We start from the raw sequence: 18,932 nt of genomic DNA, 5'->3' as shown, positions 1-18,932 counted from the left end.
TAAAATACACAGCAATAACTTGCTTTAATAATACTTGTTATAACCCATGCTAATGTCATTTGCACTCACAGTGAATGTATTTTCAAATAATGTTTTTTATTTGCGAGATACTATCATTTTGTTTACCTGGATATAATACAGACTTGGTTCATTTTCACCTTACACCATGTCTTGCTATGAATGGCAGGTGCCTTTTAGCAAACAGTCAATATTTCACCTTCTCTTTCTCTCATTTGCAAATTTGTGGGTCCAGTTTTCAGTCTGATAACATTCAAACCTTGGAGTACAACCAAACACTATTTGTTTCTCAATAATTCATGTCGATGTATGAGTCTTGTGTTATCTGACATAAGTGATGCACACTACGGTATGGATGCATATGAGCTACATATAAGGAATTCATCTTTAATAAATTACTCATGATGAAAAAAAAGAAGAATAAATTATAACAGTACTAGGTACTTTCTTTCATTTTATTATCAAACAAGTGTTTTGTTTATCTCCATGTTAAGGTGCTGTACCAATTGCAACCCTCAACCTACAGCGAGGTGTGAAACCAGGCTGGACGATTCCTGATGCCTGGCATCATCAGATGATCTATGGAGTAAGCTCCAAAGGTAAAATATTCTGCCACATTGTCAGTCTGTTTTTCTTTCTCTATCCTTTCTATAAGTGTGGCCATCCGTCTAGACCTTGTAACCAGCATAGCTTCACAACCATATGATATATATAGACTATTAAAATGCAGAATGCTCACTACACAATCATGTGCCAAAGTAAGGGTGTCATGTGTGTGCCTACATTTATGAGTTTTGGCCCTTACGTTTGATTCTTGAGAACAAATGGCACAGCTCAGTTCTAATTTGCATTTTAATAGCAGTGATACATTAGCTGTTGGTTATACTTTGCTATCACTTTTCATGGTGCTTGTCCATGGTTCAGACTTGAGCATGTTTTTATGCCAGCCTTGAATGTGCCACCACTTAACATTTTGATGAACTTTACCATTACCAATATTTAAGGCATCTACTTAAGAGAGACTCTTATTGAAATAATATACAATTAAAATGTAGCAATATGACATAAACAAGGTGCCTAGGTCTTACAGTCAGGTTCTGAGACACAGGTATTCATTTATTTCAGTAACAAAAGCAAATGTTTTACCACATAATCCCCTTCACTTTGTCAGCACAAGGTGGCTAACTGATGTCATTCTAAATGTAGCAAAAATTACATAAATATAATCATTGTGATCAAATAAGAATACTTGCTTGTCTGCATTTAATCTGGATCCAAGTTTCATATTAGGTCCAGTGGAGTTAGATAACCAGTCTAAATTAACAGGAGTACCTGCAACACTTTAATCTGCCATATTTTTCGTGCAAAACACCTACATTTTTACACAGTTGCTTCTATGTTATTTTCTAGAAAGGCATCCAAATAATGTAAATATGTTAAGATGAAAGGACAATAAGCCTCTTTAAAAATTTAAACTGTCAAAACAGAAGTATACAAATAAATTTCAAAGTCTTGCCGGAGGAGCAAGAAAGGCAGCAGTTACGTTTATTGGGTAGCTTGTGTTGACTTGAGTGTATGTTCTGGCAGAGAGCTGCATGGTACATTTGCCTCTTGGCCACTACTCTGGATTGGGACTCCTGGATCATTATTTTTGTTGGTTATTTTTGGATGAGAGGTGGGATTACCTCATCAGTGAACTTTCCCCATTAAACAAGATTAATTTCAGAAGATGGAGATGTTAGCTTCAGTCAGGAATGCTATAAGGGTGAACAACAGGACAGTCTTCATAGACCTTCAGGATGTGTACCTACACATCCTCATATTCCTGTGCCTTGGGAAATTCCTGCAGTTCTGTTTGGGGAAGGTCTTATTTTCCCCTTCTGTCTTACTTTTTCACCAAGCGCCATTCCTTGAGTGATGGGAACAATAGCAGCTCAGTTAAATGCATTAAGGATTCGTTTCATCCATTGTGTCTATGACTGGTCGATACATAATGTTCTCAGATCTGCTTTATTGAGAGACCTGTCACTCTGTGGAAAGAAAGTGATTTGTCTGGGGTTATTCCCCAAGCACACAAGCACAAGAAGTTATGTCTGACTCCATTCTCAAAATTTCACTTTGTGGGGTTCTTCATAAAACAGTGAACAGTTTTGTGTTGACCCTAACAGGATCACGCACATAGCAAGAGTGTTCAAGAAGATGTGTTGCCTGCTTGCCTCTGCCTCTTTTGGGCAGCAGATCTGGTTCCACAATGACCTCCCCTAGGAAGGCCTCTGCAGACTGGAGATCTTGCACTGAACCCCTTTCAGTTCAGTTCTAAATTTCTTCACCACCTGAGTTGATGGCTAAATCAGGATAGCTTTGTGGCTGGAGATTTATTATCAGTTTGCCAGATGATGTAGGTCCACCATCTAAAATGGCTGCTATTACATCAGGAAGAAAGAAAAAAAAAAATGAGAACTTGAAATAAATGTTCTTAAGAGCCACTTATCAGAATTTAACCAAATTTTTCAGAGAGCACACTGGCATGAAGGGTTTTAAAATTTTTACAAATGATACCTATACAGTATGAAATGTTGTCATCATTACTAACAAAATAGAAAAATCTTTTAAAAACTTGTTCTCAGAATCTGCTGAGTATAATTTCATGAAAATTTAGGGCAAGCTTCCTATGCTGAAAGCATTTCAAATGTCTATAAATTATACCAAATCCTCCATTGAATATGGCCACAATTCACCAATGTTATCCACAAAAATTCTATCACACATTGTTTTTCTTGCACTCAGTATGAACAGGAAGCAAAGTTCCAAGTCTTTGACTGTTCTAGAATACTTAAAAGTAGATTTGGGATTTCTCAGTCAGTAAATCAATCAGTCATACAGAAAACTTTTTTGGGTTCTTTCAGGTGTATACCTCACAAATCCCCTGGAGATAGTTTGCGAGGAGATTATAATGGAACAACTGACCAGTGACTCAGTACTGCTGATAAGGCGTCAGGATATTGTCAACCGTTTTAGGGACTGGTGTCCACTAAATGAAATTCTCAAACAGAAGGACCCAAGATGGAGGATAATGAATGTTTTAGGTAAAAGCATAGATCAATTTGGGTTGAAAAGGTATAATGGCATATAGACAGAAGAATGTAAAACAACAATATTTGTTTTAGATTGATTGGGAAAAGGACAGGCTGTTAATGCTATTCAAATTAAATTTACCTTGGAAGAGGGTGAGTATGGCATTAAATTTAAATAAAATAATCATTAATAGGTTTGCTACAATTTTAGGTGTATTTAATTCTAAATCCTCTACATCATAGATTTTAAAAAAACGATGTATATAGATATAAAATGAAATCCAATGCATCCTTGGTAGTTCATCAATTTCTACAAAAGCGTTACACAATGCAGGTAATTTCCACAATTATTAAATGCAATTTGCAGGGAGTGTAGAAATATAAAACATTCTACTTTGTGCTATAGAGATAATGAGAAGCCTGTGTTGTCATAAATTTTGTTTTATCTTTGGCCATTTTTCTATCTCTAGGTCAAGTAGCTAATGTTTTACGTGAGAACTGCTCACCACTCAACCATGCCGCTGGGTTTCGTCCTCAACTGACGTCCCACATTTCCATCCCAGCTGTGTACAAAGCCGGTATCACATTGTTTATGAGATCCAGTGCAGATGCTTTTGAGGAACTGATGAGTGTACCAGAGTTACCATTTAAACAGCCAGCTCCAAAGTCTTTCTAAAGTTAGTAAAGTTCAGTGTAGATTCTTGGATTCACTGGTTGATTAAGCCTTTCAGTTAATTGAAAATAGGAAAGTCTTTTGTGCACTTTGTAAGTCTAGGTTGCATTTTATCAGAATGTTTGAGCATGTAACTGACATTAAAAACCCAAACTCTGTTCCATTTCTTGTATATTTATCACTGAAATATAATATACAGCTAGAAAAACCAAGTTGAAAAAGAAATCCTGAATGTCAGATATTAAAGAATTAGGTTGAGTTGAATGAATGCATGTGAATTAAAGATAATGGGTTTATGTACCATTCACTGCATATTTACATGGGATAAATACTATTTTGCGATTTTTTTTTATTTATTTGACCACATTGGTAACAAATGGTGTACAATTGAGACAAACAGGCCATAGGTATGCATTCAACAGTGATTTACTCCTGACTTTCTTTAATTGCACCGTTGTGTATGGTCTGCAGTTGAATACCATAAATTGTTGATATTTCATTTTTCTTACACCCTCTCAGTTGAATTGAAAATTCATAGGATGGTATTTACCCTATGGTATAAGCATCAAAAGTAGAAATTAAATCATTCATCTGTGGGTCATTTTTTAAGGCTTTTTATCATTACTAAATTACATTTATTGGCAATGAAGGGGGGTAAACAAACTTACACGAAGTAATTATTAAAAGGAAAAGTAACTGTTGAGTTCTTTAGGAAAAATTATGGCACATGACTTTAATCAAGCAGACTTGGACAATGTTTTGAAATTCTTTTTTAAAAAGTCATAATTTGGTAATATTATTAAGAGTAGAAATTATGAACATTTAATTTTGTTACAAATGCTTCAAATAAGCCAATCTTTAAATTGGCAAACTTTTGTTGTTGTTATGGGTGTAATCCCATTTTTCAACACATGATAGGCTTTATATGGCAGACATTATAGTTAGGTGGAGAAAGAGCCCAGGAAAACCCCAGGAAGAACCACTGACCCACGGGGAGCTTCTGGCAAGTTTTCTCACATACCCACAATGACTGAGCTTGAGACTCAAACATGTAGGTGAGATAGCAGTGATTTGTAATTGCGAGCACCTTAGACCACTCGTCCACCCAGGGTCCTGGAAAATGTTTGTATTTTCCCAGATGTATATTGAAACTGAAATGGTAAAATTCATGTTTTGTTCAGACAGTTAAATATTTGTATTCTCTTTTTCTTAATATGCAGATTGTTTTATGTCAGCAGTAAATATTTACCTGAAAAAGAATTGATAGTGAGAATATACGGGAAAAAATTATCTTAAAATTGCCACCAAAGAGTTAACTTCTGGTTCCACATATGGTCGTTTGACTCTAATACAACTCAAGTAATTTTACTTTGAACCGGTGAAAAACAATCTTTACTGAATAGCTGTTAAAACAACAAAACATTGCGGAATAGTACAGTAATCAGGATTTCTCTTTGCTTTTATCAAGAACACTCTTGGGACTAACAGACCTATACTTTTGAAACATTAAACGTGAAAATTAAACTGAATTGACCTAATATTTTAAAAGGAAAATAAGCATAGTTCAATCAGATAAGAAATTTCTTGTCATAGGTATTTAATATTATAAGTATTGGTGAATGGATATTTATTTATGCAAATATACGTCTTATAATGTTATTTAATATATTAAAAATGCCATTTTAGGATTTAATATCAGAGTATGGGTAACAATTTTCAGAATTTTCATTTTTTTTTCTTTATTTACGCACACAAGTTTATGCAAATTTTATAAGATGTGATATCCAATAGTAACTAATATAAATATTTCACTGTACAGGAGTTACTACTACACATTTTTGTAATGTTCTTGTAGCTGACTTTTTTTGGTCCTCATATTTTCATTTGCACTGTGATGTCTCCTTGTGTAAGTTATTTTTATTCCTTAGGAAATAAATCAATGAAATTTGGCAGTTTCGTTTTGCTAAGTAATTTTATACCACACACTGTATAAATATTAACCTCACAAAAAGCAGTGGTGATGTTAAATTGGACCTGTCCATCTGTTTGGCCATCGTGTCTTCATTTCTCTGTTGAATACATTTGGAATCTAACTTATGCTGCCTCTTGAATCCAGCTATCCCAACATGACTGAAAAAATCTGTCTTTCCATCTAAATACTGTACAGAGAATGAAAATAATATCTGTGGAGGCGAACTCGTCTGAAATACCATTGTAATTTCCTCCACTAATTAGCTACCTATATACCAGATGTTTATCACCATAAGGTGTTGCTCCTTACAGGTAAAATGTCTGTCACCACTGAAATCTTGAAGATTTCTCAAAAAATGTTAACCATCCACTTAAAAAGTTGAAATTGTTTTTCAGTTTTGTATTAGCCCTATTCTGAGCATTTGTCTCTTAATTTTTTAAAATTTTCATCTTTAAATTTTTGTATTTTTGCACAGTTTGTGTTATGCATAACCTGTGTAACATTTACTGGCAGGCTCAGCTTTATCCTTGCATTTCAGTTCTTACTACATTGTAAATTTTGATTATTTTCACCTTTAGTTGAATTTTACAACAGTGTTGTTTTTATTGTTGTTGTAGGTACACTTTAATAAGTTCAAGTCGTCGGTCATGCATAAGATATATCTGAGTTATACAAAGTGTACATCTTCCAGTCTTTGAAGTACATCAGAAGCAGTTGAAAGATAGACAGAGATCTAACTCATCTGACACAAAAGTTTTAACTTTCACCTCAGTTTAGGGTCTGTTGCTAGGATAGTTGAGAATTGTTTCTTTTGCCCTTTTAGCTCCCAAGATTCCCTAGATTTTGCCTTTGCTATAGTTATTTCCAGTGAATTGTAATACGAATGGTGAACTTTGGATTTTTTCCACCTTTTCATTTCTTGTCAGATTCTCAGACGAAATGAACTATATTTTTAATTTAAAAAAACACATGGTACTGATGATGTTGGCATTAGTGGATTTCTCGATTTACTTAAAATAAGAGAATTCCTTCCTTCTGGCAGCCCTTGGGTGTAAGTCTCCATACAATTTAGAGCAGAGCTAGACTGACTGTCAGACTCGGTTTTCCAACTGATCTCACCAGCTTTTTTCTGCAACCAAACCAACTGTACTAACTTCTGACCAGCTCAGCAAGCAAGCCCAATAGTCATTCTTAATTGTGACATTTGGTCAGTTGTTTCAATGCATTACAGAGCATTACATGTTTGGAAACTTATCTATTTGGTCTGCTCACATAGCTGTCTGACCTTTGGTTCCATTGACCCTTTCATTGACTGAAACACCAACAGTTGCCAGTCTGCTTATCCAGTTACCTGGCCTGCAATTTATTGTTTCCCATGAATGTGTATCAACATCCTACTTATGACAATTCAAACTTTCCATTTTAATAGATGGGATATATGTGACTCATCCCTTTTGATAGAATTGATATCTGTGGATGTGGAATGCTTACCAGACAAAAATAATCTGCAAGTGGGGGTAACCTCAATCAGATATAAATTAATATCCTACAATCAGAAGAGCTTAGTTTTAATTGAAGAGATTCATAGAATGTTAAGTTAATCTGGATGCCCTCTTGACTCTCATCCAGTCTGGCATACTGTGTCAATGCTTACTCTCATCCAGTCTTGCATACTGTGTCAGTGCTTACTCACATCCAGTCTGGCATACTGTGTCAGTGCTTACTCTCATCCGGTCTGGCATACTGTGTCAGTGCTTACTCTTATCCAGTCTGGCATACTGTGTCAGTGCTTACTCACATCCAGTCTGGCATACTGTGTCAATGCTTAAGTAGATGAGGATGACCATTACACTTTCCATATACTGCCTCAAATCTTGTAAAATTGAGGAGGTTTTAATTGTTTGTCAGAAAAATATTGGATCCTTGTAATTCCAAGACCCTTTTCTCCAAAAGTCAGTTGCTGGCATTATCCTCCAACCACTGGGATAAGACATGCTCATACTCTTATCATGTATACATCCCAAACCTAGACAAGGATATAGCAGCATTCAGCATGTCCGCCCAGCAGTTCTACAAGGTGGATGGCCATATGTTCCAGACAACCTCAGACCTAGTTAAAACATAGTAGCCATCAGGCATCACCTCCTGTTTTAGGCTTGTAATAAAGCAAATAATGAACATGCATGGGAATCTTCATGCTGAAATGTTGAATTTATTAATATTGCTCACTGCACTATGTTGAACATGCTCTTTGCCTTGTGTAACCTGGCTAGTCCAGATGCCATCCTGTGTTCACGATCATTCAAGCCATACCACTCTTTGACATTATGTTCATTGTCATTTAGATCCCCTGTTATTTTAAGGCTGTGTTGAAGATGTAAAGGAGCAGGATGCACAGGACATGCCTCTGCAACTTGCCTTTCTTTCACTTTCAGCATTAATCTCAGTCGCAACATTGATATGACCTGCAATTGAAAAAGGAACCGACAGGCTCTTATCAACATTAATTGTTTAGACCACAACAGCAACGTTGACAACAGCAGTCTTTCCAGCATAGAAAGCCCTCTATTAAATGGAAGGGGAAATCCAATTTGTCCTTCTCCAAGCTTACAAGCAAATCATAATGAGACAGTGCTGTCACTGATGATATACCTGCAGGCTCTAGAGTTCACTTCCAACAGTCTTGGATGGATCTGTTCTCAGACAACATATGGGGGTTAGTGAGTAAACATTCTTTTAGAAGAATTAAGAAATTTTGTTTATTCATCTCCACCCTATTCATCTTCCCCTTCTGTGACTCGGCTCAAATTCAGCAAAGAGAAGGTGCTCGTATTGGTGAAGTAGATTCGTCCTTTGCTCACCAAGCGGACAGTGGAGACTTTTGACAAGCCTGACTCACAGGGCATCTGTAGACTTTTGCTGATGTTGGACAATTTCAGCCATTGACCAAACTGAGCCAGCTTAAAAAGTACATAGTTGCTGCCAAGTCTAAACTGAATCAGGCCAGATACATGATCTCTCTAAGGAAAGATGAGTTTGTTGTTGGACTATATGGATGCCTACTTTCACGTCTCTCGCCTTTCATCACATTCTCTTTCCAGGGAACTGTTTATCAGTTCCATATGCTTCTTTTTGGACTCGACCTTAGTCCATGGGTGTTTACCAATACTTGTGATCTACTTCAGATCAACCTCAACAACAAGGATGATGGTATATCCAAACAACACCATGCAGAAACAGGGTGAGTTCAGTTCTGGTACAGAATATAAACTGGTTGCTCTCAAAGACTTAGATTTTTGTAAGAGAGTTTCTGCAACTCCTCTGACTTTTAAACACAATTGCAGACCTGGGCTACCTGTTCATGATCCCTTTGTAAATGTCCTTTCTGGATTAGTGATGCTATATATCTTGGTTGTTTACATGATCATATTGAGATCTTGATCATGATAAAGTACTTACTACATTGTGGTAGAACTGGGAATTGCTGTGGGCAGGAGTTCCTATAGAAACCCCACTACTGGAGGTTACAGTTTATATGGATGCCAGTACACAAGGTTGGGTTCCCCAACTATTGTCATTCTTCAGTACAGGTCTTGGCAACTAAAGACGAGAGGAGAGAGTCCATCACATACATATCCTGGAAATGAAGGCCATAATCAGTGCTCCTCATTCAGGGTGGAATCTGCTTTGCAAAAATATTGTCATAATTTTGGAATTTTTTAAATAATACACCTTCGCAAGGAAGAGTGGACTAAATCACCAGATCTTTGTTTTGGTCTGGGATCCTTTGCTGGCTCAATTTACTACCTGATCAGTTATCGAGGTAAGGCCAGACATTGCACTCCATGTTGTATCTTCACAAGTTGGTCTTCCATAGGACGTTGAGGTTGTTTCTTTGCAACAAGGTGTCTTCAGTGCTAGACCCAGAGTCCTATGCAGTAGGACAAGATACTAGCTATGCTTTCCATGCCACAGTGCTGAGTCCCAAAGATTAAAAAATAAGGGATCTGAAGTGCAAGGTGATTTTGGTCACCCTTCTTAAATAGTACAGTAAAACCTGTCTTGAAAGACCACTGCTATGAGAGACCTCATGTCTTGAAAGACCACTGCTATGAGAGATCCCATGTCTTGAAAGACCATATTCTCAATGCATGGATATATTCATTATATAGCTATGACCTGTCTTGAAAGACTGTCTGTTCTGAGAGACCATTATTGTTTGGCAGAAGAGGTGATCTTTCAAGACAGGTTCTACTGTACCAATCCTGGATTAGTAATCTACTCTGGTTAGCAATAGACACTCAGAAATATTCAGGCATTTTTCAGATTGCTTAACAACCAAGAATATGTCATCCACAGACATTCACACAAAGATTCAGGCATTTTTCTAGTTGTGCAACATACAAGAACATGTCATCTATCCTTGTTGAGACAGACTTTACTTTCATGCTAGGCTTTTCCAGTGGAAGCCTTCCATAAAAGTTCAAACCATTTATTGTTTAGATAATTGCAAGTGGAAGACCATCCACTTTGATAGTTTACAAGGGGAAATGACAAGTCTTTACACGTTGATCCAGGTGCAGGAACATTAAAAGAGGCTGTTTAAAGAAGAAAAATTAGCCTTGAATATTATGGGGTAATGCTGCATAATTATAGATTACTTTGAACACACGCGAGAATGAATACATGCCATGACAAGGATCTCTCATAATATTGGTTGATATTGATGTGTTTGCCCTAGGTCACTTGATGTTGTTACCCAAATGGAATCTTTCAAGGGTTCTTACTAATCTACAATTCAGACTTTGTAGAAGACTTTGATGAAGCTGCTGTCATACAGGATATGCTTCCTGCTAGCCTTGGCTTACAGCGTGTGGATTGCTTGCTCACTTGGTTGATCCAAACCATTTATAGTTCATCTCAGATGGTTTGGTTCTTTAAATGAAGAAGTCAGATAATGTCTCATCATAAAATCCTTCTAAAAACTACAAGATACAGTTCCAGCTGCCTCTTTTATTAGAAGAATGGTTTTACATGAGGATTCCTATCAATGCATTCCTTAGACTTCCAATATTTCCTCCTCTTCTTACCTTCTTACCAATTCTCATAATATAAGTGTGATTAGCTAATGTATTTGACAGATAGAGGAAATTTAATTGTACATTATGTTTCTTAGAGAATACTTACCTGATCACATTTTTAATAAGCCCGCCAACACCTCCCCACAAATAGTCGTCTTTGTTGATGTATCACTTGAACTGATAAACATAATGGTAGCCACTTATTGGATACGGATGGTAATTATAACATTATATCTAAAGAGTTTCTTCCAATAGATTTTGTGTGTAGTATGTATATAGAGATGGTAAAGTTAACTCTTTGGGAGAGATTGATTCAGCAGTAGCCGAAGTGAGTCCAAATATAAAGATGGTCAGGTAAGTATTCTTGGTAAAACATAATTTATAATTTAAACAAATTCCAAATGGATATCAACCTAATTTTTTGTGCTGTTTAATGCTGTTGAGACCATAGGTGAGTTCAATTTGGTCAGCATTCTTCATTTATCACAGCTGAAGCCCCTAATTGACATTCCCACCCAGACTTATTTCTGCATAATAACATCCTTAATTTTTCGATTTCAGCTAAATTTCATAGGCACCTTCATTCGTATTAGATCATAGCTGAACTTGGTTGTCATTCAACATCAGTATTTAAGTGTTATAATCTCTGATTGCCAGACTGACACTTTTGTCTCCACATGCTAAACTCCCTGTGATTATTATCGATTTCAAGTAAATTCAGTATGCAGCATGATTCTGCTGGGACAGTGATAAGACTTTGATTTTCAGGTTATGTATTATCATTTAGCAAGAGTTATAGCCCCTGATTTTCAGACCCACCTATTTTCTTATTTTGCAGAAAAAATCTCATGACTAGATTGAAAAGAAATAAGTTCTTTTTGCTTGATACTGATGAGAACTTTTCTGAATTAAGTTGTCAGCATTTATTGTTATGTAACTGATTTGATGCATTCATTGTTCTTTAACTGATTTGTAGCTGCTAACTGACATACCTATTCACTTTCATCTCTGTATTACAACTGTCTTGATTATCATTCGAGTTTTACCAAATTTATAGGCAAATTGGTGTTGATAAGGCCTTGCTTTAGTTTGATTCTCTGTGTTCTACATCGTCATTTAGCAGAATCATGACCATTGATCCATTCTTCTCTATGCAACTTTATTTATCTAGATTTCAACTATGGCAGAGTTTAATTACAGTGCTATACTTCATTATAAGGGGCCATCCATTTAGTACATATGCAAAAATCTGGCAAAGCTTGATCCCTCCTCCCCTCCCCCCGTACACATGCATGCTTTTTTACACCCCTCCACCTCACCTGCACACGTACATTTGACGCACCCCCAAATTCTAAAGAATGGCCTATATTTAATCCGAGCAGAAACAATCAAGGATTAATACTATTAACGTGTTTAATAAAACAGATAGTCCACCGATGTTGAATGACTGGCTGCATCAAAGAAGTAAGCTGTGTAACTTTCAAAACGTTTGTCTAATGTCCACTAAAATTCAAACACCGACTGAACCCAGTTGAACAGGTTACTTATTAGACAAATTATTTTCGAGGTTTCACACACCCATCCTGTTTTCTGTGTGTACGTACATTATCAGTAGACCCCCCCACACACACACACAAGCATATGCCTTTGGGTTAATCCCCTTTCCATGCGTACATACTAAATGGATGGGCACTAAGCAGATTTATCGCCTCTGGTTGTTGGACTTGTTCACTGTTATTTCTGCTCAGTTACTCCGTTTTAATTGGATTTCATGCAAATTTGGTATGCAGTTTGAGACTGATGAAAATCTTAGTGTGGATTGATTATCAGCATCTTGGCCCTCCATTTGTTGGACTCCATCACTTTCCTTTTTGCACAAAGGCTCCTTTATTTCCTATTGTATTTTAACCAGATCTGGTTTACAGCTTTATGTTGATGACACCTGACTTGGATTTTTGCATTGATTGGTCTGCTTAATCGATTAGTTTAATTGTGGCCCCTAATTGACCCACCCACCCACTCTTGTTCCACACAGTACTTCCCATGATTATTATTGGATTTAATATATGCAACTGTATATTGATATAACAAAGGGGAATGTTATTATTAACTTTTTAATGTCTTCATTTAGTGAAACTGGTCATTGAATGTTGTACCCACATTTTTTATGCAGCTTTACATTGTTAAGACATTGAGTTCCAAATATTTAGGGTTTGTGTCATCAGTAATGTCTTTACAAATGTGTCATAACTTATTTACCACAGTGCTATTGTCAGAAGCCCATTCTGTACAAAACACCAACTTTTAGTGGAAAACTTGGGGCATCATTTTGGGGAATTTGCTTGTTTGATAGGTACTCTTGTATAAATGGGACAAGAAAATATCCTAGTTACCAGTATAATGTGCAGCTAACTGCAAACACCACTGGCCCAGATCTGCTGCCATGTACTTTCTTATCAGAGTATTACATATTTGCATGGTTTGTTATTAGAACATTTAAGAGTGACTGAGATCTACTGGTACATTTTATGATGGCAAATTGGAGTCAATGCTGTTTGCATTGAGCATACTTTATGCACAGGTACATTGGGTCCAATAAATGCAGGTATTTTCTTCGGACAGTGTATATGACTGCCAATTTGTGTAACAGAGCAGCTATTGCAGTGTACATGTTTACATGTCATGCATTCATTTGATTGGATTGCATTTCATACTGTATACTGTTCCAGTATATATAATTTAACACATGATGCTTAGTTGTTTTATGCCATAATTAAAGTATAATCATTCATCCAGGGAGAAAGCAGTTTTAGTACATGAAACTTGAAGGCTGTCTTGTAGATTATGAGTACATATTCTATATATTGGTGTTTTTACTGTGTGTTTTTGCTTCAAGTTTAGTCAAACTGCACTGACCCAAATCCGCTGCATAATGTACAGGCAGATCTGGGTCTTTACAGTTTGTTACAAAAAAACAACATAACTCTATTATACTGGTGCATTATGTGATCTGAAATAAGTATCTATGTTGAGTTGGACTAGATTTATAAGCAAGTACATATGGTATCTAAAACTATTCACTGTTTAACACTGTTTCATCTTCATGAAAATTTTGCAAAATCCAGTCAACTTAGCACATTTGCAACCCAAAATTTTGTGTTGTCTAAAATTGTATTATTTATAATTCCTACAGTTTTCGCTCTGTATTTTGATCACAGCTCAAGAGGACAGCAAGCATATCTTTAGATATTGTTAAACATTGATTTTACATCCAATGTTTAAGCGTACTTGGATTCCTTTGTCATGAGAGTTAGTGAATTTACAGCATTCTCCATTATAATTATTCACATTATGCCTGTTTTAGAGTATGCTGTAATCTGTATTAGAGTATGCTGTAATCTGTATTAGAGTATGCTGTAATAACAGCATTTGATAGACACCTCATACTGACATTGTATCTCATATTTTGTTTAATTGTAATGTATTTAAAATTATTCAGTTAGACTCTAATCTTCATAAAGAAGCTCTGTCAGGTGTACAGGAGTCCATATATTTCTTTTGATGTTCATTGTATAGTTTAAATTTTTTAAAACTATTGATATAAGACATCGTTTAGGGTTTCATTATGTTGGTGATGTAATTATTGTAATACTACAGATTTGGATTGGCTGTAGCTAACACACAATGGTAAAACACAAACATTCTACATCAGCAATGGTTTTGCTTGTTCAGTATACATGTAGATTGTTTCTGAAACCATTTTAAAATAAGCATACATCTTTTTTGTGATAATTTTCAAGCAGTGAGAATCACAGTCTCTGAAATTGACTATACTGAATTTGTGCACAGCAAGGTTGCTCAGAGTTGTCAAATATTATGTTTCACAAGGCCAACCACTACTACACCCTACGAAACCCAATCCAGACTCGCACGTTTTGTAAACCCATCTTCACAGTTATAAGCAGACTCTGTGGTCTCAGAAATCTGTTATCTGTGTTAAGCATTATTTTGATGTATTCGTTTGTTAAGATTCAAATGCTCATTAAAAATCTTCAGAGTGCTAATAGCACTGTGCTGATATGTAAATAATGATGCTAAAAATGTGTACATCTGTACTTCATATGCAATAAAAATAATGAAACATTTTTAATTGGAATCTTTTCTATTTCCAGTGTTTAGAGCACTCTGAAAATGATATATATCTTACATAATAACCATCCCCAATGCAGCAATCCCATCCACTATGCAAAATTTGATAAAAATGGTTTCACACCATTTTGCTAAGAAAACCACACTATATGTTACTAGGGCAACCTCTCTAGGTATAAATCAGGTAGAAGAACATATCCTAAGAATTGTTTGTATCTTGTTTAATCACAAGAGGCTCAAGTAAGCCTGAGATACCTCACTTTTCTGACATCTGCCCAAAAGCCAAATGCTACAAAAGGTGCCTGAGAAATCTGGGTCTGAAGGATGCTTTTGTAGAAATTACTTAAGATGCTCTTGACTGCATGCATAATTATTAACACTTGTTTAAAAGTTTCTTCTTCAAATACATTACCCAATCATAATATCTTAGGAGAACTACTCCTCATCACAAGTCAAGGCCTTCTGGTCTGAAATTCTAGCTATAAAGGTAAAAGTTACAGCCCACATAGGTGGAAGTTAATTTGAGTGATCTCCCCTTGTTACAGGGATTGGTGCTTTATCCCTTGAATACTCAAGTTAATTTTTTTGTGTGCTGAGTAGCATGGTCTTTCCTGACAAGAGGCTTGCAAACCAAACCTACAAGAATTATGGAAGTTTTCTAACTTAATGCACATAGGAAGGGTTTTCTCTTTGAAGGGAAGTGCTGGTGTACATTACAACTTTTCCATGCTCTTTTTCTTTCAACGACTAAGTTTTCCCGTATTTGTAGAATTGTAACTTTGTCATATTTGTACACATGCCCATCGTATGAAACTGCACAGGTCGCTAGTGTGTCCCTTCACTTTGGTGTATCTTTATTTTATGTGCAGGTATTGTGTGTGCTGTTTAGAAAATTTGAATTTGCTGTATAATTTCAGCTGCGGTCTGATACAAAGAAGTAAGTTTTCTGCACATGCTTTAGTTATAGCATTCATTTTATAGCTGTTATAAGTAATGTTTGTAAGATCTTACCTGTATAGGTAGTCATTTGGCCTTTCTCACAGATGTTTTTATTAGAATTTATCCTATAGCAACCACTTTCTTAAGTTTTAATAGTGATACTTCAGTACCTTTCCTGTAAAGGCTACCAAATGGGCCTTTACTTGTGCCTTGTTACATCTCTATATATTTTTATCTTACCGAGTTAGATCATGGACTGAATAAAGTGTAAGTTGTGTAAACAGTGGAAACACAGGAATGGTTACCATTATATGTGTCTGGTTGCCACTCAGGAATACATGTCTGATATGTGCCACTTGGACCGAATGTTAGTGGGTTGCAATAATGGAGAACATAAAGGGAATGCACAGAAACACACATTGAGAGACGATGACACTTTTCTATAAGTATACATGATGTCACTGCATTGAATGATTTACTTTTCGAAGATTATTGCACTCCAGAAGGTTCATCAGCCACAAAGCAATCCAAGTGATTCGGGTTAGTGACAGCAACAGCTCCATCTCCATCCTCGCTGCCAGAACTTGACTAACCTTTTCTGGGTGGGACCAATAGGTCTGTTACTGCATGGATTTGATGTTCCATTGCATGTATGAACTACATTGGAGCACGATCGAGATCAAAACAGACCAACTCGGATAACATCTCACACATCAGAAATACAGACTGGTTTTGTGGATCAACTATCTCCAAACGCAGGGTTTTAAAACTCATGGCTGAATAACAAGGATATGGTTGAAGACGGCTACATGAAGTTTGGGCCAAAATATAAGGCAATGTAATTTTAGTTGAAATGACAACTCTGATGTGGTTTAAATTCAATTGAAACCAAAACATCCCAGTCTGAGGCTTACACTTTTAACGAAAGTTGTATATTTCCCTCAAATTTTTTAAATTCCCGTAAAACTAAACCGATAATAGCTAAAATATTCAGCATTATGTAGGAAAATACATGTATTTGACTGGATGTACATTTGTACCTTGATGACCTCGGTGTCATCCAAAGTTTGCTTCTAGTCCCCCAGACTTCAGACAGTCGACAGTCGTTGTTGTGGTTTTAGGGTTTAACACCATTTTTCAGCACAAGATAGGATATACATGTCGGCCGGTATAAATGATGGAGGAAGAACCCGCTGAACTTGAGACTCGAACCCAAGCTGACAGGTGAGACGGCAATGATCCGTTACGGTGAGCGCTTTAGACCACTTGGCCACTCGGGCCCCATTTGAGAGTCGGCTGTGCGTGTAGACATAAATATTGGCTCATAGTTGGGTTATTTATATAATGAGAAATGAAAAATAAATAAAAACACAAGCTATCATCTGTCAACTTCATTAAATTTTATATTAAATCCAATATAACATGGTCACTGTTAACTGACCGGGACAATGTTACTATCCAGCTGACCCAGATCCATACATACCTTATCTAGAGGCTGGGCATCAGAATCCATTCCTGACACTGATGACCAGTCTCATTGTCAGAATGAAAATTAGGATTCTCATCCACTGACTTGTTATCAATGACAGTATCAGAACTAGACCAGGCCTCCAAAGATAAGGCTGTGGTATCCAAATTACAGCTGCCCTTATGAAATTTAGTATTTGGAACGAAGAGTTTACTACAGGGACTGGATCAAATGCATCCACATAAGCAGAATTCAACTGAACAGTTAACAGAAATGTCATGATTTTAGCGTTCGTGCTAATTCTATATTCCCAGAGAGTTATTAAAACATTGTTTTCATTCGATAGTGTCAAATTCTGTTTGAATACCTCTCTTCACAATGGCCGTGTTTGGTTTTTATTATATGGTGGATTCAAGGTATCCAAAAACTTGTTGATGTTGGGAAGCTGAAATAGCATGTGTCATCAGACACTGCAAAAGTACAGAAGAGTTTTTCAGTGGAGTTACAAGTGTCTGTTGAATGCAGACGCCATCAGAAGCAATTCATCACTTTAAATATTATTAAAAAAAATTTTTTTTTATATTAATCACAACAATACAACCGACTAAAAAGTTAGGCATGAAAGCAAAACTTTTCGACCGCTCTGGTGGCCTAGTGGTTAGAGCGTCCGCCTCTAATGCGGGAGGTCGTGGATTCAATTCCCGACCGAGTCATACCAAAGACTTACAAAAATGTTACTAACAGCTCCCTCGCTTGGCGCTCAGCATTAAGAGGTTAGTGTTAGGACTGGTCGGCCTGGTGTCAGAATAATGTGACTGGGTGGGACATCATGTTACATAACTGCGGCATGATGCCCCAGTGCTAGACATCACTATAAACTGCCACATTGCAGACATCGTTGCAATATGACTGAAAAATTGTTAAAGCTACGTTAAAAATCCAAATCACATCACATCACAAATCACAACACAAATCTTTTCGAGGCATATGAGTGGCCCTGAAAAGGGCCTTTGGGTTCATCTTCTATTTTCTCCAGTCTTCCACCATCTCCTCACTTTCTCAATGTTTCCTTTCTTCTTCTTTTCCGTCTTTAGAATCAATTCAGTATGTCCCATCGATCTAAATTTTTCCTGCACTTTCACCCAGTTTTGATTTAGTCTATCAAAGTCCTCTTTTTCGTTTCTTTTTTCTTTGCTCTTTCTTTTTTTTTTTAGCCCACCTTTCTTTTATCTTCATTTTTTTCTTCCATCACTTTTCTCATTATTTCTTCTCCTTTCTTTAGTTGGTCCAGTCCCCACTTCACAAAGGACCACTTTGTCCAATGGAATGTCAAAAACACCTTACTTTCATCAAATTATCAAGGACCTCATACGGAAGTTGAATGAAGCCTCGTAACGTTTCGACTTCCTCTTCTATCATGCCTTGTTCCACATCCCTCGCTGCTTTCAGGTTGGTCACTTGACTTGTCACAAAGTCTTTGGTAACTCGATACCTCCATTCATGTTCAAACCTTTCCACCACATAGGCTGCATCCACCATCCAGTACTAACTATTCTTT

General features: G+C 36.5%; 1 protein-coding gene across 1 annotated transcript in view; it reads left to right on the top strand.

Moving 5' to 3' along the window:
- Positions 1-14,963, top strand: part of LOC149780778 (uncharacterized) — a 42,405-nt gene extending 27,442 nt beyond the window's left edge. The window contains exons 7-9 of the mRNA XM_089937855.1: positions 513-617; positions 2,925-3,104; positions 3,563-14,963. Of these exons, the coding sequence (XP_089793981.1) occupies positions 513-617; positions 2,925-3,104; positions 3,563-3,768 (491 nt within the window). The 3' untranslated portion in view covers positions 3,769-14,963. The remainder of the gene's footprint in view (positions 1-512; positions 618-2,924; positions 3,105-3,562) is intronic.
- Positions 14,964-18,932: the final 3,969 nt, after the last annotated feature.

The sequence above is a fragment of the Sinohyriopsis cumingii genome, chromosome 16 (assembly GCF_028554795.1).
Source record: "Sinohyriopsis cumingii isolate HCF-2022 chromosome 16, ASM2855479v2, whole genome shotgun sequence".
Lineage (NCBI taxonomy): Eukaryota > Metazoa > Mollusca > Bivalvia > Unionida > Unionidae > Sinohyriopsis > Sinohyriopsis cumingii.
Note: the sequence above shows the minus strand (reverse complement) of the source record. Positions and strands in the feature narration are given on the sequence as shown.